This window comes from Calliopsis andreniformis, chromosome 12 (genome assembly GCF_051401765.1).
Source record: "Calliopsis andreniformis isolate RMS-2024a chromosome 12, iyCalAndr_principal, whole genome shotgun sequence".
Classification (NCBI taxonomy): domain Eukaryota; kingdom Metazoa; phylum Arthropoda; class Insecta; order Hymenoptera; family Andrenidae; genus Calliopsis; species Calliopsis andreniformis.
The window spans coordinates 958,115-982,646 of NC_135073.1; the positions used below are offsets into that span (position 1 = coordinate 958,115).

General features: G+C 33.4%; 1 protein-coding gene across 1 annotated transcript; it reads right to left on the reverse strand.

Moving 5' to 3' along the window:
- Positions 1–23,055: 23,055 nt before the first annotated feature.
- Ato (atonal) lies at positions 23,056–23,886 on the reverse strand. Its single transcript, XM_076389138.1, has one exon. It carries the CDS (start codon positions 23,884–23,886, stop codon positions 23,056–23,058), a length of 831 nt encoding a protein of 276 aa, XP_076245253.1.
- Between the last annotated feature and the right edge of the window lie 646 nt (positions 23,887–24,532).

Consider the following 24,532-nt stretch of genomic DNA (forward strand, 5'->3'; position numbering starts at 1 on the left):
TAATTTTTCGTATATTATTTATCGTTCGATTAATCTCGCAACTCTTGAAAACTTCTTAATATTTCTTTAACTAACAGTTATAAATGTTAATAACTTGCATCAGTCACTGCTTGCGATTGTTATTAACCCTCGGACGACAAACGTTGGGTCAAAAGTGACCCTGAGACCGCTGGCTCTCTATATGAATGTAAAACAATCTATTGTCCGAGGGATAATAATCTTCTGGTCAGTCGCTTCGGAGTTTCCAGCGGGTTTGAATCGTCCTGGCGATCCTCTGGAAGAACTTCCTGGATTATCATGGACTACCTTGGGTTACTCTCAACCACTCTGTCCACTAACAGCTTGACTGTTAATCGGATGTCTTTGGTTTACCAGTTTAAATTTCAGACTTCAAGATTTTTGCGAATGAAGATCGATGGGCCCTCGATTTCGTCTATCTCCCCATGAGCCTCCGTGGTTCGTGTACTATCTACCTTTAAAGTTTTCAATCATTTTTCTTTACCACTTTTACTATGCTATTCATATTCTTTGCTGGAATTTCGTATTTCTCGGGTGTACCAAGTAATCCGAAGCATATCTTGATTAATATAACAGAGATACATACTATATATTTCACAAGTGATGAATTTCGGAATCAGTGAATACTTCTTAGTACTTTTACATAAAATTCCTTATTCCACTGAATTTAGCCATAAAAAAATAAGCATCTTATTTAGAATAAATATCATCACTCTGGTATATATTTTCTGCAACAACATATTTTTTGTAAATAGCATTTTCGCTTATTATTGAAATTATAGGGATAAATAAGTAGCATAGTTTAATGGGACACCTTATATGTATATTGGGTGGTACAGTAGGAATATTTTCTCGTTTGCCTGCACTATCAGCGTGAAAAGAATACGTTTCCTACATCCACCGCTCAAAAATCGCAGAGGACGCTCGAAAACCAGTGGTTTCTCGAACCGTCGGTATTTCAGAACGTGAGACACGGAAGTCAATTGAATGGCCAGTCTATCCTGTATACTCGTCTGTGATAGTATCAACCGAAGATATGTAACTGATGGAGAAAAAAAATACGTCATGACTCAGGTACGTCCTTCTGTTTGTCATTACAAAAATTGCATGGTCAAAGTGTTCATTATTCGCCAAGCATTAATTGAATCGGTGTTTAAAATTTTGTTATTTGTGGAGTTACAAATTGGAGAGCTCTTCTGATTCTGACCATTATTCAGTTTACAATAGTAACGAAACCCGAACAGACCAGATAAATAAATATCAATTTGTAACAGTCTTGATCATTGTACAAAACGAAATGATATTGTTAATAAAAAGATGTAGGTATACTATATGTACGTATAGAAAAGGCTTGTACAAACCGTACATCATATGTATTTTTATAGGTACTATTTTAATAAATAGATATAGGGGGAGGTTGCCGAATTTGAATCGGCACGGCGTCTAGGTTGAACCACTAGTGTATCTTATAATGTATAAACAATTTGTACCGTATGACAGACAATATGTGTTAGTTACATAGTATGTTGGTGTGTTTACGAGAACGCGGCGAGACCCTCGCGGTATCTCGTCGTCACGCGACTGCCGAAATGGGCCCCCCACCTATGATCGAGTGACGAATAAGAAATTAATTGAGATTGATTGGCCACGTCGATAGCGCCGGGGATCTTGGCCCACGATTGATATAAATACGCGAGATCCGCGATCCATATAAATATGCGGAAATTCACGATCATTGTGCAATGTGGCAGAGATCGTCAATACTGCAGAATATCGAGAGATTGTATATCCACATAAAGTATTTAGTTGTTTCCATCGGGACTCTGAAACTCTCTACCCCTCTGTCCACCCCTTGCAACTATGTTAATTAATGCGATAATCACTACTATACAACATTACTTGATGTTTAAGTAAACAAACGCAATCTGCTTTAACCACTGAGAATATTTTAGCATTTAACTGTAAGCTCTCTAGTCTTCCTAAATTAAGCAGCAAGAGTTTCAACCATATATGTTTATACGGGGTGGAAATTACAATACGTTACAGATGAATATCTCCAAAAATGTTGATTATACACAAAAATATTGCAGATGAAAGTTGTTCAGAATTGTTAAGTGCATTACAGTACAAATTATAAAAATTAAGTTTTTATCTAAAATTAAGGTTAGGCAAAATATTTTCAATTATTTGGTCAAATTATTTAAATAAGATCAAAAGTAGTTGCTTATATTGGACCAGTTCAATATAGGCATTAATAGAATGTTACAAAAGTAACATCATTTTAAAGAGAAAAAAAAATTCTAAGTGGTCTTGTACCTTATGTGAAGTAATGAAGGAAGAAAATATTATTATTATTAAAGTATTATTAAAATTAAAAAAATATTTAGATTGTTGACTTTTACTATAAAATTTTGCAAATTAGACATGCTGGCATCTGTATAATATATTTTTTAAACATATGGTTAAGAAAACTTAATTATTTTTACACTTTAATTCAGTGGCAATCTAGGAAACCAATGAATTTTTTTTCTTATTTTTTCCTTAGCCCCTGACCGGTTATACTATAATTTTTCACCCATTCTAGATACATATATGTAGTTTCTTCAAAACACCGTATGTCTATTTAATTAAATTAAGTTCTACATGACTGTGTGCACTTTTCCCTACTTTTACTGTCTGAAATGTACAGGAATAACAAATTCTACACTTGAAAGTAAAAGGATATTGTTTTTATGATTCCTTCGTTTGCATACAATTGATTTGTTAAAAAACTGTTTACGTACCTCAAAAGAAAATACCCAGATAGCACAAAGATGTCTAATGGGCGTCTTAAAGACGTCTGTTCCAGATATTGATGACATTCTATAAATGTCTTAGAAACATCCTCCGAATGTCGTATGTAACAAAACCGTACGTCTTCCAGATGTCTTTAACATATCTTATGTACCTCTTTAAGACACTTTCAAGACATCTTATAGGCACCTTTCAAACATTTTCGGAGCGTGTTTTAGACATTTTGTAAGATATCATAAAGACATTATTCAGACGATTTTAAGATATTTATAAGACGTTTTCAAGACATCTGTAGGATACTATTAAAGACGTTTTCCAGACGTTTGTTTTAAGAAAAAATAAATCAAATTAATAAAAATAAAAAATTCAATTAATAAAGGTAAATCAAAAGTTTTAATCACAATTAAAATATTTATTTAATGTATTATGTAAGGTATACAAACATTATTATAATAAACATTGTAATAACATTACATTACATCACGTCCCCAAATAGCACACAGACATCTTAAAAACGTCTTAAAAACATCCAGTAAAGTCCTAAAAATGTCCAAAAGACGTCTCTGAGATGTCCGATGTTACAAATCAGTATGTCTTTAGGACGCCTTAAGAAACATTTATAAGACGTTTTAAGGACGTTCAGATTACATATATAAGACGTTCAGACAAAAATTAGACGTTTTTAAGACGTCCAAAAGCGTAAGTATTTAGGACGTTCATGTAGTGTGTCTTTAAGACGTTTTATAGATGTGAACTTTGTAAGTCTTTAAGATGTACGCTTTTAGATGTTTTTAAAACGTCTAAATTATGTCGTAAGACGTTCAGGCATAAAAAGAGCATAAAATAGACGTCTTCAAGACGTCGTGTGCTATCTGGGTCTGGATCGACACCTCAGTTTAGCGTCTGTTTTGTACCACACTATATATGTGTGATCTTCTGCGATTAAATTGCATTATTATATAATTATAATACTATATACTTTTGAGATCAGAATCTTTATGTATAGCAAATAATGGGAATTACAAAAAATTAGGAAATTATGAAGTAGACTCTCTAGTAGAACTAGACGTAAAATTGTTTATTTTATGTTCTAAGAATGCGTTTTAATAATCTGTAAAATCTTCTATTTGAAATATGTGAAGTACGTATAAATTTCAGGTGTCATTCCAACATTTATTTTGATATAAATTTCCAATATATGTACGACGTTTATTTCGTCTTTAATATATAAATTTCAGATGTCTTAAAGATGTCTAGAATAAACGTCTTCAAGACGTCTGAAATTTACGTCTTTAAGACGTCTAAAATTTACGTCTTACAGATGTTTGAAATTTACATCTTTAACAGGTCTTTATGACATAAATTCCAGATGACTTTGAGGCGACCACAATGAGACATCTTGAAAACGTCCAAATTAGGTCGTAAGACATTCAGACCTAAAATAGACATAAAATAGACGTCTTTAAGATGTGTGCTATCTGGGTAGTGAGCGCAAGATCATGTTAAGATATTTTAATTCATGAAGCTTTTACATGATTGTTTTCAATGTTTTGCATATTGCATAATTTGGTCGAAATCCATTTATTTCATATGTTTTCAAGTATTCTGAAACTCTACACTTAAATCTTAAACAAAGAAGTATATTAATAGTATTTATTTACAAAATGTTTTGAAAATCGTTAGTGATCATTTTCGCCATCATATTAGTTACAAGCAATTATGTTATGGTCATAAATCCTTTTTTATTGGATAGTGTCTTATGCCATAAAATGATCAATTGCAACACGTACGTAAGTATGTATCTCGAAACAGACTTCAATCCTTGTCAAATCTCTACTGATCTTACGAGTTACATATTAGTTTTTAGAATACACTGATGTGTATGTGTAGTTTATCGTATAAAATAGTTCAGTGGAAGTCTGTTTAAAAAGAGCTGATATAGAAAACATTTCGTTGAACTCTTTTTCGTGTACTTACCTTTCAAAGGTATCGATACAATGTCTTTTTAATATTTCAAAATTTGGTACGTGTTCTCGCGAGTGCTTCCGGATTATGGACTCAGATCAAAGGTGTGGTCTATCCTGGCAAACGTAACGAAGAACACGACCGCCCATTGTGAAGAATTCGATGTTACGAAAGCTCGAGGTTGAACTCATAAATCTGTAAAAGATTTCCTACCTGTGAATGAAATGGCTGGGATAAGGTTGAGAAACCATTTTCAATTATTTTCAGAACATTTCTTAAACATTGTTTAAAATGGTTCAAAATTCAATATTTCATGTGATTTGCAATATATTAACAAATTATATGTATACATAGTTTCGCAAGAAAAAGATTGATTTTTAAACAGATAAGTGTTTTATTCATTTCTTTTTACTGTTACTGTTAATACATAATAGCAACAAAAGGCATGCGAGCAATTTTATACAGTTTAATTTTTTCCATGATATTCATGATATTATTTTTTCAGGATGTATATTTATTAATTGTAGCTGGACTGCTAACCGAGTCAAACAACTCCCAGCTTTTCACGGAACCGCTATTTCATTTCATGTGATGCAAATTTCCAAAAAAATTATAGATATATAAATACTATATTAGAACCTTCCCTTGGAGGACACATAAACATTAACTATGTTTACTATCATATCAGAAAGACATAGGCGCATAATGAAAAATGAAGCAATGGAATTTCAGATTAAGAGAGAACGAAAGAAGATTTCTTTAGGAAGAAAAGAAAAAGGCAAGGGAGGTGAGAAAGTATAAGCAGACGAAGGCAGGAAAAAGAAATAGATGTTCCATGATTTGGGTCGACTTCTTTCTTCTATTCCAGCTCGTTGTAAATCAAAACTCTTTCGAAGGTAGCTCCATTCTGTGGCATCACGGCAGCACAATACCAACGACACACAGTTGTCCATGAAATGAAACGCGCTCAACCGACCAATTTGTTTGTTCGGCCGTTTCGTGATCGAATGAAATCCGCTTAATGCGATCGAAGGGTTTTCGCGTTCAGAAGAGGTTGCACGGTTTGAAAACACGTCGAAGGGGTCGTTCGAAACTTAACATGGATACGAGAGCCAAGGGGAGACCGGATGGGAAAGTTAGAAAAGGGTGCAAGGGAAAAGAAGGGGTATCGTTCGACACGCGCGACACGAGCTTACTTTTAGTTTTTACACGCCACTCCAAACAACCCCAGGGGTATTAATTTCATTTAATCAAACATCGACGATACTTCGAATAACCCTCTGTTTTGTTTACCCTTGTTCTTTAACAACATGTTATGTTTGCCTCTGTCGATTACAAATTTACTTAGAAATTCATCAGATCGAACTAAAATATTCTTTAATTTAAAAAAATTATCGTAAACAATTAACTAACAATAACTTTATACTTTTGACAGTGATTGAATACCTAAGATCAACTACTGATTTACTGAACTCATTGTCTACATAGTGATAAAGAGATTGTCAGGCTGTAAAGTGTTTTTTATTCGAATTTGTTAAACATTCATTTGTAAATTAAAAACTACTTAATTTGCATCTCGTTTGGTTATGTAGGATTGTCCCTTAAATTGTCTGCCTGTTGTGGGACACCTTCTATTAAGTTGGTACATAATATGAAACGTCGTTTTTTCAATGACGTTTTCAATGGGTAAGTACACATGTGTGATGAACATAACAAAATTTAGGAGAAGATCTTATTACCTTATTATCTTGATTCCTATTATTTGATATACAAAATAATACAGATAGTCCAGTAATCCTTTTATAATGTCAAACCTGGAAAAAGTACTGTAGAAGTTACCGAAACTATGAATGTAACATTTGTAGAAGTACATATAAATGTTAACACAATTCGTCACTATTTACAATTCAAGGATTATGATATTTCTTGATAAATGAGTCACAAGCAACGTTGAAAAATATTGTTGATAATACTGTTCTAAGAAATAATAGAAAGTATGTAATACGACAAATGGTAATAGACTGTATTTCGAATGATACCATAGCATTCTACCATTCTTCATCACTGTTCAAACGTAAAAGTACAGAACATGGATAAATAGGTTTCGGATAAGTTTAGCAATATGCAGAATTGATTAACCCTCGAAAAGCAAATTGTTTTACATTTATGTGCAGCGCTAGCGAACTCAGAAACACTTTTAACTTAGCGTTTGCCATCCGAGGGTTACGTAAGTCCATGAAAACAACAATATTGAAGACAACCATGTAAAAGCTTCATGAATTAAAATATGTTAATTATATTTTATTTTTTGAAACACATAAACAACTTTTTAATGAATAAATTGTATGAAAACGAAAGAGCTATGAAAGCAACGTTCTTAGATTTTTTTAAGTCTAGATTTTATATTTATTTAATCCTGTAATGATAGGAAAGATGGCACAGAATCATATAAAACTTATTTTCATTAGACAGACGATGTTTTAGGAAAATTACATGTATTTAAAGTTCTATTTTGAAAAGCGACATTTTATGTGCTTACGTCTAATATACTGAACGTACAAAATAACTTAATCGCTTTAAATATCTCATTTAATTTTGATAATAAGAAAAAATGTTTAAAAAATAAAATACGGCTTAAAGAAATAAATGTTATCGTAAGCGAAAAAGTTTTCTCAAGATCAAGTCATATTTTTCGAAATTTAAAGATCATCGATATTTTTTAAATGAGAGTACACATGTAGCGTTGCGGGTAGTAAGGGTGAACTCAATAATTTCGAATATACATTTCATTTTGTTAGTTCTTATAGAAAATAAATAAAAAGTGTTTTTCTCGAAATTCGGACTTGTTGAATTCACTCTTACTACCCGCAAACATCTCGTGTTTTCATTGTTATTACATAATGTTTGAAATCAGGACGAATTCAACGATTTATAATACTTTGTATACCCTTTACGGGATATTGAGTAGTAAAAGTCATAAAAAGAGTTTAAATACTGTATCAGCACGTCAGTTGATGCCCAATGAAGCAAGTGTAATATTTAAGAAACATTGGAAAAACTCTTCCAAAAGGATACAGCTTACATCCGAAGGTCTTAACAGTATTTTACATTGCCGAACCGTGAATGTCTCGAATCAGTGATTAACCGTTACTTGACGTTTATCATGAAAAATTTATCATATTAGCTTAGGCGCACACAAAGGTCGATTACAGACTGAACAATCCTTTTTTTTCTATTTAACGGATAAGAAGACAATCGATATACATATGAAACTCTGTTAAACTCTCTTAAACTGTGTGCGCAAAGGTTTATGTATATTGAATAAAATTGTTGTAAGAATAGTATTAAAAATACAAAATTGAATCACTTTGCATCACAAGTAAGTAGGAAATCAAACTATTTCAGAGTTTTTCACTTTGATTTATTACTAGACTGTAGAATAACTGGGAAACTAAACTTAACCGAAAAAGATATTTTAACAGAAGTTGTAAGGTTCAGAGCGGGACATTTGACGTTGACCTTGTCTTGATATTGGGTCATTTAGCTGTAACATGGTCAATCTATCATTAGATTTTTTTAAAAGAGAATCCCCCCCTTTTATGGCGAATTTCGATTAGCAATTTTTGTATTTGACGTTCTGTTTTCGAGTTATTTAATTTGAGAATTAACTCTCGCACGACTAAGATCTTATTGAACAGAAATCTTAGTTTCAACCAAATGATGTTCTTGCACACTTTTTTAATAATGTTAGCATATTGGTAAATGCAAAGTACCCAAATCAGTGGATAGAACGAGAAAGATTCTTTTTACGGGAAGGTTGTCCAAATTGGAGTCTGTAGAGTTTTTATGAAATATTATTGGATCGCCGTGTGAGAAACGCCACAGACCGATTATACTTTACAATATAATATTATTCGGTAACGTTCCTATTTAGAACACTGGTTACAATTAAATATTAAGCTAATCGAAGTGACGAGGTAAGTACAACTGGTATACATGACTGTGGTCTAGATGAGTCTGAGTTTGATCTGAGAGTTCAAGTAGGATGTTATACAGTCTAGTATAATGTCTAAGAATGTCTAAGGATATGCTCTTATGCAGACTATTGAGTATAAGTCGAAAGGATGACCACACTCCTTAGATAACTACGAGTAAGCCAGACGAATTTGTACTTTGATATAGAAAGTGAAAGCCGGAGCGATTAACAGTGCTCGTCGGTGACCCAGGGCTAACAGAAGCTTGGTCATCTAACAATATTTTTAATATTTACAGATAGCAGAAAAAAATCTTACTACTTATGTTTTCAAGATAATATAATCGATTTTTTCCAAAATAGAATAGGAAAAGTTATACAAGTAGTTTTTTATAATTCTAACATTAATTCATTCAAAGCAACCGGTTTCCTAGGATGGACCATTGGTTTCCTGGATTGCACCACTGAATTAAAGTGTAAAAATGATTAAGTTTTCTTAAGGACACGTTTAAAAAATATATAATATGACATACATGTCAGCATGTCTAATTTGTAAAATTTCATAGTAAAAGTCAACAATCTAAGCAATAATGTTTTTTTAATTTTAGTAATATTTTAATAACAATAATATTTTTTTCTTTCATTCCTTTACAAAAGGTACACAAACACTCAGAATTTATTTTTTGCCCTTTAAAATGACACTGGTTTTTTAACATTCTATCATTGCCTACATTGAAATGGTCCAATGTAAGCAACTATACAGGGTGTAACAAAAATGTCGCAGTTCCTTAAAAGGGGTGATTTAGGGGGCGATTTGAAACAACTTTTTCCTTAGCGAAAATGTAAGATGAGGCTTCGTTAACGAGTTATTAACGAAAAACACCGGCCAATGAGAGCGCGAGTTTGCCGCCCGAGCGACCGCGGTAGCGTTGGGTACGCGCGCTAGATGCTACAGTTGTACTCCGAACAAGAAAGTCGTCATACATCGAAGAAAATAGCATTAGTATGAAAACTGAAAGCGACATAATAAATAACACCGAGTCCTTTTATTGGTTATCACTTGAAGTGAATAATTACTTAAAATCGAGGAAAACTACGTGCAACGTAAAAATACGAATATGTAAATCTCTTATTCGCATAACGTATAAACGAAAAAGCAATACAACGAAAAATAAAGGAAGAAGAGAACAAACTTCACCTGTAGTTTGTAAACCTGTGTCACTGGGTCACTGTACCGATCCTGGTCATCGGCTGTCGAAATGGTTTATGCTAGGGCACGCATTTAGGTAATTTATGGCTTTATTGCTTTGGTTTCGAAGGAGACATGATCTCGGAGTGTCCGACCAAGGAAGGTCTGAGGTGCTTAAACTACGTGGGGGGTACAAGGAGCTTCTTTGGAAAAATTCTACCCTGCCATAAACCACTCCAGAGGTCGATGACCAGTATCGGTACAGTGACCCAGTGACACAGATTTACAAACTACAGATGAATTGCATTTAATTCATTAATGATTATTATTTTTTAAATCTAACGCAGACTACTTTCAACGTTTCTATCTTCAACGTTAATTCTCCAATTCTCCGTTCATTTCTTTTGTTGCATTGCTTTTTCGTTTATACGTTATGCAAATATTTTCACACTAATGCTTTTCCTTCGACGCATGTCGACTTTCTTGTTCGGAGTACAACCGTAGCGCTCAGCGCGTACCCAACGCTACCGCGGTCGCTCGGGCGGCAAACTCGCGCTCTCATTGGCCGGTGTTTTTCGTTAATAACTCGTTAACGAAGCCTCATCTTACATTTTCGCTAAGGAAAAAGTTGTTTCAAATCACCCCCTGAATCACCCCTTTTAAGGAACTGCGACATTTTTGTTACACCCTGTATACTTTTGATCTTATCTAAGCAACTATATACTTTTGATCTTATCTAAGCAACTATATACTTTTGATCTTATCTAAGCAACTATACACTTTTGATCTTATCTAAGCAACTTCACTAAATAATTGAAAATATTTTGTCTGACCTTAATTTTAGATAAAAATTTAAAAATGAATAGAATAAATTGTAGCTCAACAGATCTATTTCCTATATATATACATATATGGTTGAAATTCATGCTACTTACTTTAGAAAAACTAGAGAGCTTACAGTTGGATGCTAAAATATTAGATTCTCGGTTGTTAAAACAGACTGTGTTTGTTTACTTAAACATCAAGTGGTGCTGTATAATAGTAATTATTGCATTAATTAATACAGTATATAACTAACACATATTGTTTGTCATACAGTGCAAATTGTTTATACATTAAAAGATACACTGGTGGTTTAATCTAGACGTCGCGTGCCGATTCCAATTCGGCAACCTTTCCCTATACATATTTATTACAATAGTACCTATAAAAATACATATAATGTACGGTTTGTACAATTCTTTTCTTTAGATACATAGCATACCTACATCTTTTTATTGACAATATCATTTCGTTTTGTACAATGATCAAGACTGTTACGAATTGATATTTATTTATCTGGCTTGTGCAGGTTTCGTTACTATTGTGATCTGATTCTTGAATAACAGAACACCCGAAACATAAGGATGGATTAAAAATTCGAGAAGGCAAGGGGGGACGCACGTAGCTTCCTATGTCGGAATTATCCAAGTGTATACATAAATCAATCGCGTTTCGACAATGACATTTCGCTTCTATTCACTCACGCGACAAACGTGCCCACTTCTGTCTGTATGTATGTACATATATACAATCAGTCAATTTGAAAGTTGCGGTTTCTTGATTTATTCAGTAGATCGGTCTTGTGTGCCAGGCTCAAACAAAATATTCATCAATTGAAAAACTCAAATAAAAAAAGGGACATGCGAACTTGTTAGAAATGAATTGGAGATTTGTCACAAAGTGAAGTAAAAAGTGAATATAAATAACGTCGTTCAGTATAATATTTTTATTAGCGATGGATTGGTGATCATTTTGAGTCACTTTGTATTTTACGATAATGGCCCAAGTCATATATTATTCGCAATTGAGAGTTTGCAGGTACTTTGGAAAAATATAGTAATTTGAATTTGTTCACTGATTTTTAAAATACATATATCTATCTTTCATTGCTGTTCCTCAGTCCTCTAGAGTGTGGTTTTCTTTTTTTATATATTCCTCATCTAGATACAGATTTTTGATATTATAAAACCCTATCCTGTCCGACCGTCGCATCCGCTACTTTGTTTTGTCCACTAAATTCTTTAAGCGCGTCCACAAAAAAATCAAAGTATTCAAATCAGATGATCGAGGTCACTTGTACTAGGTTTGCTTCAATCAAATGATTTTTATTGATATTAGTAATAATTTTATGTTGTACTCATATAATCTTGGACTAATGTACTTTCAAAGCAATTGTTCTCTTTAGTTAGGGTATCGATTACTCGTAAATAATAAGATAATTTGATGTTATATCGAATAAATTGATTTAAAGACTTACATCGATTAGATACTTCTTATTCCTTTCGATAAATACAGTACATCTTTAAAAGTTCAGTCTCTTTTTTTAACACCCTGCATACTTTTTACATATAACAATAAGTTTAATATTTTACAAATACAGTATTCCCTTGCTATAAATTAGAGAGGAACACATTTACAAGATTGACCAATAGCTGGTAATTCATTTTAGTTTTATTAAAAATGAAATGCACTGCAAGTCAAAATTTGTCCGCTTTAAGTAATTTGAAACGTAACACAACTATCAATGCCATTAACTAGTTCAATTCTGAACTATTTTTTAATATTATTAATTTATCATACAGTTTGTTATTTGGAAACGTATAAACATCTCGGAAGCCACGCATGAGACGGAAAAATATTTTAAACAAACATTCTATAGAATTAAAGAGGACATATGGTGATGATTAATATTTGACCTTGTGTTGATCTTGGAAAGCCTTGTCATGGTCACAAGTAATTTTTTAAATTGAATCATTAGATATTCTTGTAATTGGCGTCAAAACATTTTCAAAACACTTCTTATTTGTATATTTTGCACAAGTCAATTTGAAGAAACGAGACTCCAAAGACGAGACGCCGGCATTAGCGTTATCCGATGTATACCGCGTGGTGTTATTGTTAACACATACATTTGTGATTCCTTTGCAATAGTTCTTCCAGCATGTTAATATTGTAATGTTATTGCCCTTGACTTCTGTACACAATTCCAGTTTTCCAATTTTTCGAGTGGAAAGTCAGTCTAACAAATAGTTTCGGTTTAACAGTACCTAACTATTATGAGAGTGCAGGAATAAATGGAATCAGTTCTGTTATGCAGTGACAGTTATCTAACTTATTATGAAGTGAGTAAAAAATTTCATAAACGTCATCCAGGTCGACCAAAACCTTCGTCACCGGCAGTGAAGAAGGAACAAAGAAACTAAAAAGGTGACAATAGAGAAGCATCACAATTAATGGGAAGTTTATTTAAGAATCTTGGAAACATATCTATTCAACGTTGTGGAAGGTATGCCACTGATGTTAAGAAACAAGTTATGATACGAAAAAATGTGTTTATTATAATTATAATAAACTAATTATTATTTCTTAATTATAATTATACAGAATATTGTTTTTTGTGCTCATAAAAACTTTCTGCTTTTATAATGTCAAAACGATCTTTTTTCAAATGAATGATGTGATTGATGTGAAGCTTACAGAAAGAAGCATACAATATAGTAAAATATAAATAAAATGAAGCATAAACATAGTAAAACATTGTAAATATAATTAAATCTAGTAAAATCATAAATATAATGTACATGTATTAAGTAAAGTAGGACTTCTATAACTTAAAAATTCATAAGAACGTGAATAGCAAATAGTAGCAAATAGTTAACTCATTTGTAGTATGTATGTTAAGGACATTTGAGATTAAAAATTTACGCAAAAACGAATACCGCACCTCATCAGACGTCTAAGTAATTCTTATGCAAATATTTACATTTATTAACAAATATTATTTTTCTCTCTGTACAGATTAGTACAATAATTTAGAAATAATTTACTATTTTGTGAAGAATTCATAATAAATAGAGTAAGAAATAGAATACAATTTTTAAGATAGTAGTGCCCTATCCTAATTACTTTCTCCGAAATACCATTGGCGACATAAACAGAATTTATAACCATTGAAGTAATGTCGTAAGTTGGATGGGAAACACAACCATGATTGCGTAAGTGTTTATTATACTTCAAATATCGAATTTCGAAATACAACGAGTAAAAAGTAAAGACTCTTTAAAAATTCGTTAAAGTACGGACATTATCTATTTGGCCATTTTGGTGAAGATTGTCGAATTCTAAACCACTGTGGCCGCGATGTACATCGGATAACGCTAACGCCGGCGACACTTCAACATTGAAGTTTCATATCGCGAAATTGACTTGTACAAAATACACAAATAAGTAGTCTTTTGAAAATGCTTTGACGCTAGCTACAAGAATATCTGATATAAAATATAGTGTCCAATTTAAAAACTTACACGTGACTATGACAAGACTTTCCAAGGTCATCGCAAGATCAAATGTCAAACACCATGGTGTGTCCCACCTAATACCATACAATATTTATTCGAAACATTTTTCCGTGTCGTACATAATTTTCGAGATATTCGTACGGTTCCAGATAAAATGAACACATTATACAGGGTAAGTCACCCAACGTTTGCTCCTCAATATCTTTGTTATTTTTTAGAATACATCAAATGTCTCAAGGAGAAACTTGAATGGTTCAATGAAACACATACAATAGCAAAAGAATTTTTGTTTGTTTATCATTTTTTTTATAGATATTAAGGTCAGCTCCAATTTTTAAGTTGGAACCACCCCTTTTTAAATAACTACAATGATAGTCCCTTCCATTAGGAATTCAGTGACTGTAATTATTCAAGGTCATTTAAGGTCAGGAACACAAAAAACGTACAAGATTTAAAATATAAAAGCAAAATACGTTTATCACGAGTGAGACTTGTAAACATATTAAGGTCATATTCAATATTATTGAATATTTTCAAATATCCTCTAGCCGATTACGCTACGATTGATTTACGATCACTATGTTTCCAAATGCGATTCCACTATGTCTTATTTAGTGATTGAAAGGTGTGATATGATAACGGTTTACTATGAATGCAGTACAGCCCCGATTGCTTTATGCAGAGAGGTACCCTGACCGAAACACTCCTTCTAGGCAGACTTTTATTAATATCTACAAATTATTTAGAAATACTGGAAGAATAGACATAAGAAAGCGTAAACGCAAGAATCCCGCAACTAATGAAGACACTGAAATAAATGTTTTAGCAGCTATAGCTGTCAACCTACATGTGAGTACGAGAAAAATTGTTTGAGAAGCAGGTATGAGTCAAAGTAACGTAATACAAATTGTGGTCCGACATAAATTTCATCCGCTTCACGTAAGTGATTTACACGGAAATGATTTTCAAAATCGAATTAATTTTTGCCAATAGAGATTGCAGCAAAATTGTTCATTTTTTTCTAATGTCTTGTTTATGGACGAAGCGACAATCATGGCGCAATTAATCTACGGAACGCCAATTATTGGTCTGTTGATAATCTGCACTGGCTTCGAGAAATTGACCACTAAAAACAATGGAGCGTAAATGTGTGGTATGGTATTTTGAACGACAAAGTAATCGGACTACACTTCATTATCGGAACGACGACAGGACAAAAATATTCTCAATTTTACAAAAAGATCTGCCAATTTTGTTGGAAGCTGTCTCTTTACAAAACCGTCATGATATTATATGGTATCAACGTGACTGCTGTCCTGCTCATTATGTACGAATAGCAAGAGAAACGTTCGATTCTAGGTTTCCAAACCGATAGATTTGGATTTATTTTTGTAGGGTCTGCTAAAAGAGACCGTGTACATGAATGCTCCAACAACAGGTGAAGAAATGCATAAATATCACCTCGGATATACTTGTCACAGTTCAACATTCCTTCAGAGCCTGTTTACAGCAATGTATCGACGTAAACGGCTATCATTTCGAACATTCATGAAACACGGGTATTCCTTTTTCATATTTTAAATCTTGTTTTCTCTTTCCATGACCTTGAATGACCTTGAATAATAATAGACACTGAATTCCTAATGAAAGGGATTATCGTTGTAGTTACATATCGTTGTACTTAAAGGGGTGGTTCCATTTTAAAAAATGGAGCTGACCTTGATATCTTTGAAAAAGTTACAAAACAATAAAAATTTGTTTGGTACTGTCTGAGCTCCACTGAATCATTCAACTTCGTCTTTAAGACATTTGATGTATCTTTAAAAACAACAAAGGTATCTCAGGTGCAAATGTTAAGCAACTTACCTTGTATATTACCTTAAAGTAAGTGCTGGTAAGTGCGAAACTATAGTATTTTCTTCTAAAAGCTGCAATCTCAAAATTTTTGCATGAATTTTTATTCACTGTAGTTAAATAAAACACAAACGTAACAATATACAAAAACATGTAACCCAAATTTTTGTTTCAGATCAAATATCCGAACTCTTTCTAGATCTAATCTACTTCTTTTTTTATCGACTATAATATTGGATGTACCAAAAAGTCTTTTACAGAATACCGTCAATAATTGTGCGAAAAGAGTGCAAAGTTTCAAATTCTTAAAGCTCGATATTTTTTTGGATTTTGATAGGTTTCGACGTTTCAAGATACTCATCCCTATGTTAAAACCAATCGATGTAAGAAGAAGTAAATAATAAAATTAGTTTTTATGACCATCTACTTATATTTACTATCATAACCATTGACAAATATGTTTTCCAGATCCTTTTGGAAATTTTTTAACATTCTTTTTAGCTAGAGGAATCACGTTAAAATTCCAACATTAAGCAAAATTGGTGAACGATAGATATCTGTAGCATCGTTCATCAAGACCGGTTCACTCTCCATCATGGTAAGGAAGCACAGGTGCGGTGTACATAAACAGCCGAATGTTCGCCACCGACAAATTTCAACCGACCGATTATATTTATCGCTTGATTCCAGTCGGCAGATTACATTATTTCGATGTTTAATGCGTTACGCCTCTGTCTTGTGTCTCCCGGCGAGGATAGGACGTGGTAGTGGTCACGACAAAATATTCGGCAGGATCCCGAGATCTCTATGCTAAACGGACTCAAATAAAGCAATCTCTACGATCAGACAACGAGGATACGGCGGCATTTGTCTTTTATCCTCCATTTTACTCCTTCTACCGAGCCCCTGTTCCCAACCCCTTGGAGTATTTTGATGACAGTGGCCACTGGTCACTGCCGGCGGATTCAGCTTCCTTTTCTTTGTCAAGAGAAACCCTCCAGGCAAAGCGGAGGTGGACTACCAGGTCCGAGGAATTAATTGCTTCGAACAATATTTACGTTCTCTCGTCTAAGAGAATCCCTTCTTTCTTTTGGGCTTGCGATTTTTTATTTTTCACCAACACTGAAGCGATTCCTCAACTCTGGACACCGGAGGAAGATGTCGCGCGATTTTTATCAACCTTGCATGGATTCCTGTGCCCTGCATTTAACAAAAACATTATTTCTAGAGCCGCAGAGAAAAGATAGCCAAAGGTGACGCTGCCACGCGACAATAGTTCTACAGTTAAAACAAGCTTACAGAATCATTTTGCAATGAAATTATTATTGAAGTAGTTCAATTTTTAGGGAATTCTATATCTTTCAACTAACAAAACAAATTGTATTTGTTACGAAACTTGTTGCTAAAGACTGAATTATTAAAGACTGAAATTTGAAAACAGCGTAAATCTGAGGAATTAAAAATAGAATTCCTTAAATAGCTATTTATTAATATGTATATTACTTCTATTATTAGATACTACTTTTACACGTATAAAGCGAAAGTGTTCTGATAGTCAAAACTATAACTTATTTAAATATCCACAAATTTTTTCTATTTATTAAAGTAACGTATCGTTTTTTCTATAAAATTTCGCTACTTCTGTTCAGAGTGTTATCAACCTTTTAATTTAATACTTTTTTGCATCTAACAAGAGATGATCCCTAACCCGAAAATTAAAAAAATTATTGACCTTTGAGAATATGTAGAGCATATGCATACCTTTGTATCATACGTAAGCTGCATGTGAATCAATAACTGTAACATGGATCAGGAAATAGAACGCAATGTATCATACGAAAATAGGGTAATTTATATTCTTGCGCTCTTAATTACACAGTAGGTACTTATATGAATTAGAAATAAAGTAAAGGAAGGAAATTGTTAACAAGTTAAGATTACATGTAATAGTAGAAGCATTCAGTAGGTGATTCAAGTATAGTCAGATACCTTTGAAAATACTTATATAATATGAATATTACAACTTATTCTTTATGGAGATGAAACTCTTTAAAAAACGTGCCTAAAACAGAGAAATTTGTTACACTATGCTCATCGTATAGTAGCATGATTGCCGCATATTGAACAACGTAGCGGATATATGAAATCTTGTTATGAAAAAGCGAAATCTATTGGATTTTTAAATTTATTTGGTTTTTCGTCATTATATCTACTTTTATAGCACCCGTAAACAAATAAATCATGATACTTTCGAAATGAAAACTGGTTGTAAATTAATGCTTGCAGTTTCGAAACATTATTTCGCATGTGCAAATTAACGTCAAAATTAAATAAAACTACTACATCAGAGAATTTTCGTATAAAGTTCTTTTACATATACGAAAATCATGTACATCAACGGGTTAAATAATTCCAGTGGTTTTTTCCAGTATCGTGTATATTTCCAGAATTTTCACATGTTGATTCGGTGATATATTGTTTTATAATGTAGATGGACAGTGACCAGTCCAGGAGTCCAATAATAAAATGCTTTGTGATTCAGCATTTGGTAAATATACCCTTGTTAACCATTCATTATATAGTTATTTAGTCAATTTTTCAGATGTGGATACTACTATACATGTGGATGTATAAACTTCTACAACCATAACAAAAATTATTGTACATGTGGGCCAAAACTACCACTCTATTTCTTCACAGTAATGAATAGGGAAGAAAGTAGTTTCCCAGAAGCTGATATTAGATGCCTACAGTATAGCTGTGAGTAGTGGCAGATATAGATTTTGCAACGGATGCAACAGCTTTTGTTCCTAATATAGCTAAAATACGGTCGGTATGTAACGTTAGATTGAAACCATTTTCATCAACATTGAACGTACTATCCTTTCCAATGTTTCTAATACAAGGTTTCACATTATCAAGAAAAGTCGAAGCAATTTCGTTTCGCACAGAGGTATCGGTACCGTATGATGAAGTAATAAATTTCTTTATTTCTCTTGAAACTTTTCTATAAGTGTTCTTAAAATTTCAGATCTACTGTCGGAATCTTTACAAGCTTCCAAACCTAGCTCTTCATTAGCTTTTAATGTCCATCGTCGAAGATTCAAATCATGAATAGTGGCATGAGCGTCAGTCCCGTCCACAAACCTATCGTAAACATATTCAGAAATTTTTAACAATTTTTTTCGTCGTGATCCGCCTCTATTCATTGTTTCTTCTCATCTAACATAAACAAGGCAATTTTATATATGCATGAAACAAAAGTTCTTTAACATAACAGTACACCGTCTACCACTTCCCTATACAATTGTAAAGATGTGATCTTTTGAAATTTCTGTTTGACAGTTTTTAAAGAAAGCCTCTTCTCACTCTTCCAGTAATCAACAACATTGGTTTTGTATTTTAAAGTTATAATGTTTTTTTCTTCAGGCATATACTGCTCTTCTTTGATCTCTATTGTTTCCAAAGTTTTTCTCGTGTAGGTGGATATGCATTATCTACAAATTCTACAAAATGTGGTCTAAAGAATTTCAAAAATTCTAATACTATATCAGTTTTCACTGAGAAGGAAATCTTCTCTTGCGATATAATGAGCATGTTCTTTATTACGTCATGTAACTCCATTTCTCTACTGTTAATAGGAACTTCATTGTTATTAGTGGTAAGGAATGTTATCACAAGCAAACAAATTACATTAAACAATTGAAAAAAATTCTACCAGTTGATAAATCTAATAAAATAAAGTAACTTTCGTCTTGAACATTTGATAAATAGAAAAATAGCCGAACATTCAGGGGTTGATTTTACCCCGTCTGAATGAATTTCCTCAGGAAAACAATATTGCGTATTACATACATGCATATGCTCTATATATCTCCAAAGTTTCATAATTTTTATAACTTTCGGGTGTGGGATCATTCTTTGTAAGCCAAAATTTTAACAATAACTTTGATCATACTTAATATAGGTACATAACGCGTAAACAGCTCTGTTTATTGTTTGTTAAAAATTCTTCTCATGATTATTTTTTGCATATTCCCTATAAACGTACAAATATATCTGCACTGTAATAAACATTTTACATCTAAAAAATGTATTTGTTTTTTTAAACTTTATAATTCGATTAATTATTCATTCTTATGCATAGCTGTTTTGAGTGAAAATTAAATTCATTATTTTATATGATAACTACGATAAGATGAAATAAACTTTCGTTCAATACATTTCTTACGTGAAATCATTAACACAAGTTGGCGGAATAATTTTCGTTCGAATGAAAAAACAGATAGTCGTTTTTTTAGAACTGAGACCCAAATTATCTTCCCCAGACTGTAGTGAGATGTTAGTTCTTCTGTCCATTTTGTAAGGGCTCCATACACAATGCGGCCAGATTCAAGACTTACCTCATGAATCGGTATCATTGAGTCTTGGGTGACATGAGCCCCTCCTTTCCTTTATATCACCAAGCTACACATTTAATGACATATCAATGACATAACCGCACTTCTCTGTCATATTTTAACAGTGACATGAATACAAATTGATACATCATCGGCCGCACGGACGAGATCTCGCCATTGCAGTACAAGTATTGCAATGGCGAAATTGTATCGAGACGAATACCGAGACATGAGGATTGGTACTAATGCCAAAACAGTCAAACACATATTTATGTTTACTATTACATGAGTTACATGTATTAAAACACTGAATTTAAAAAGGTAGAAAATGTGTAGCTTGGTGATACAAAAAAAAAGGATTTTATGTCTTTCTAGGTTCAGTAATACTGACTCATAAGGCACACCTCAAACCTGGTCGCATCGCATATAGAGCCCTTTACACTTTGTGTGTAATCATGATTCGCGCGTCTATCCAAAATTTACTCTAGACGTGAAACGCTAATCATGAGGATACAGAAATGTTTTACCTGGACATTCCTATTGCTAAAGATATTAATTAGAATTTGTTTGAATGCAACAAAGTAAAAAATTATATCTACAGGACTGTTTATCATAGATTAAATAAACCATACAAAAAGCGTAAAATATAGACAGTACAAAAATTCTTTAAAGAAATAACTTTAAATAATTTCGAAAATCGTTACACTTCTTTTTAAATTATGTTTTAAATATATGTGTCTGTGCATGAATAAAATATCATAAACCTATTCATTACGCATTTAAAATAGTATTAAAACCAAAATCCACAATACCATCAGGATATACGATATAATAAGTACGATAGAATGTAGTAATTTTATTATGATTTATTTTTTATATTAAGTCATGAAGCCCTCTATCAGATTTTTAAGTGTACCATCCTATCTTCTTCTTGCTATTTTGATATTTGTAAAAATACTTATAGGTTATTTTATTTAATATAAATAAAATGAAAACAAACTTCATAATTTTGATGTCAAATATTCTATTGTACTCGTTTACAATTAATTCTAGATGTTCATCTTAATTAAGCGTTTCACTTTATAAACAACTTCGTACTTTTTTGTTAACATTAATTAAAAAGAACGAATATAATAGTCAAATCTAACTGTAGATTAACATTCTTGTGATTATAAAAATGAAAAAATATTTTCGTACATGTTTCATATAATTGTAAACATCGTCTGTAGATGCTATTTTGTTACGTGCAAAAAATCACTATATCATTTAAATGCGGAAAGACCGTTAAAGACTAAATTAATTGTAAACGTGGTACATTATTGTAATATATAAGTAGGTTATGTTCCTTTTGAAAGAACATTCACCACCTTGCCAACTAAATTGCCCAGATAATGAATTAATAAGGAAAAAAGCGGACAATGTGGTGGCAATAACGGAGAAAAGTGAAGGAGAAGATGAAGGAAAAGAGAACGGAAAGAAGAGTCGAATGAAGGAGGTTGCAGGTTCTCAAATTGCAATGAAACCGGGCACCGACGCTTCACTAAGTTTCGTATGACAGGCAGACCACCGATGACGATCCTGTTTTTCCTTCGTCCTTTGCTATTTAACTTCATATTCGGATAGGTACTATCATTTCTATTTATTATTGGAAATCCGAATTGCAAATAAACTTGCTGTAAGCATGACGTGTCTACATCATTTCTTGGAATACTTCCTTCATTTTCTTCTAGAATTTTTCTGCCAAGGTATATTTTATTCATTGACATATTGATTAACATAAACAAAATATAACTTCACTGTATGTCTCTTTTTGAGAAGCAGGTCGGAAGGTAGATAGCGAATAAAAATTGATCTATAAGTGTATCTTCTATATAACCGTTTGCACTATTTATTAGACTGATTACGCATGCATAGTAGTTAGAAGACTGTGATATTCTTGTTAGATTATCCAATACGACGACTTTAGAGTAGCATTTCGAAATAACTATGCAACTTCGACTTTCATAAAATATCTTTATTTTTCTCAACACGTTGGGCTTCAGTCTCGATGAGCACATTAATATTTATAATAAATTATAGTGTACATGACTTAGCTCATCCTATCATACAATACTAAGTTATAAACTTGTTAAGTACTATCTTACAAAATGTACAAAATTTCAGTTATTTACAAGAATATCATAAATACGTACGCTAAATTCTGCGTTACATCCTGCTTTGCTAACATTAGGTACATCAATAACAACATACGATAAAAATGCAATTTTTGAATCGTATCGACGTTTAACATTGTTCCCCGGAAAACGAGAAGTTAAAATTTTATAAATACAGTTCCTAGTAAAATCTGAGAATTATTGTAGATTAATAAAAAAACACGGCTTACGCAATTCGGAACTCGTGCATAAATGAGAATTTAATTAATCAACCTTTCGGAAGTTTCACTAAATGCTCTGCTTCAACAGAGCATAAATTATGAGAATACATTAAAAAACAATACATTCTCGAAAAACTATTTAACTGTCATCATTGTAGCAAGTCATACAGAGCAGTAATATAAGACTGCGCCATTTGAAGTGTTTCATACTTTGACAGTTGTCTGTCGTTACCCAAGGACGGTAGATAAGCTCTCAGCCTATCGAACGCTTTGTTCAAATTCTGCATTCTCCTCCGTTCTCTAGCGTTCGCCGCTAATCTACGTTTCCTCACGATCATCGAGCTAACATATTTGCCCCTCCTCCTAACCATGTCTCGATTTCCTCCACTTCCGTTTGCTCCCGCATGATCCGACCCGTCATTCATCTCAACGTCGTCCTCGCTGTCAGCGTCCACGATCCTTTCCGAGTAGCTGCTGGAGTTGCTGATAACACTGCCTCGACGCGACAGTGTTTTCTCGTGATCGACCTCAATCTCTGCATCGACAGTCCCATCGGTGTCTGCATCTATGCTGTTTACTTCTTCCGGCATGTCCATGACGTTCGTAACGTGTGCCGTCTCAGAGCCCTTTGTCGATAGACTATTCCGTTTCACGGTGTACTTTTTATTTAACTCTTCCACCGAGTCAAGGAGACGATAGGTCACTGGAGTGCTCATCGTATCGGGTTCAGAAGAAATGGAAAGAGTCGTAGCAGGGCTGACCGATCGTAGGCTTGCAGAAGGACTTGGCGTATGCCAGCCGTCACTGCAATTGCTATCATAAACGAGACACTGCGGTACCGTGTTACTGCTCACAGGGGGAAGATCGGCCTTGTTCTTCAAATAGGAATACTTTGGCAGATCCAGATACGTGCAGGATACGGCCTCTTCTTCTCTTGGCGGAAACATGTATCCGTAACGAAACATCTCCTGGAGTTCCATACCGAAACTGCACCGAAATTTAAAGCCTCACTCGATCAACAAAGTGATTGAGTCCAACTCAATTTTCTAACGCCTCACTCAATTTCCACTTATTTTTCACGAGTTCACGGAACGAAACTATCTTCGAGCTCGATCAACCAAACGATAAGTCCCTTTACCTTTTTTAACTCGGCAGAATTCACACTGCTAAGTTTGGCTGACGCATGACGCGTCGGCTGTCGGGTTGATTCTGAAGCTGGCCCCCGAGACGCCGGCGGATTTATGCGTTTTTGGAGCGAGGCACCCTCGTGCAGCACGTGCCGCCCGACCAATAGAATCTCGCTGGAATACCCCACCAGATCCACAGTGAAGTAGAGCCAACCAGCCTCAAGCTAGTGCAACAGGTGGCCCGGCGCCTCCAACCTACACCATCCTGCATAGAATCGCACGGCCATTGCGTGGCCCTTGGCCAGATGCACACACAGTGGCTCGCCAAAATATTCCAACACTTGCAACTAAAAAGCTGCGTGAAAATGGCATGTGCAGGACCGGTCGAGAATATTGGTCCAGCATAAATACTCTGGCTAGAAATTTTTATAGTCGACAAAAGTATTGAGTAGGGGAATAGTATTTAGGAAATTATTTCAAATTTTGGTTATGGTTATTA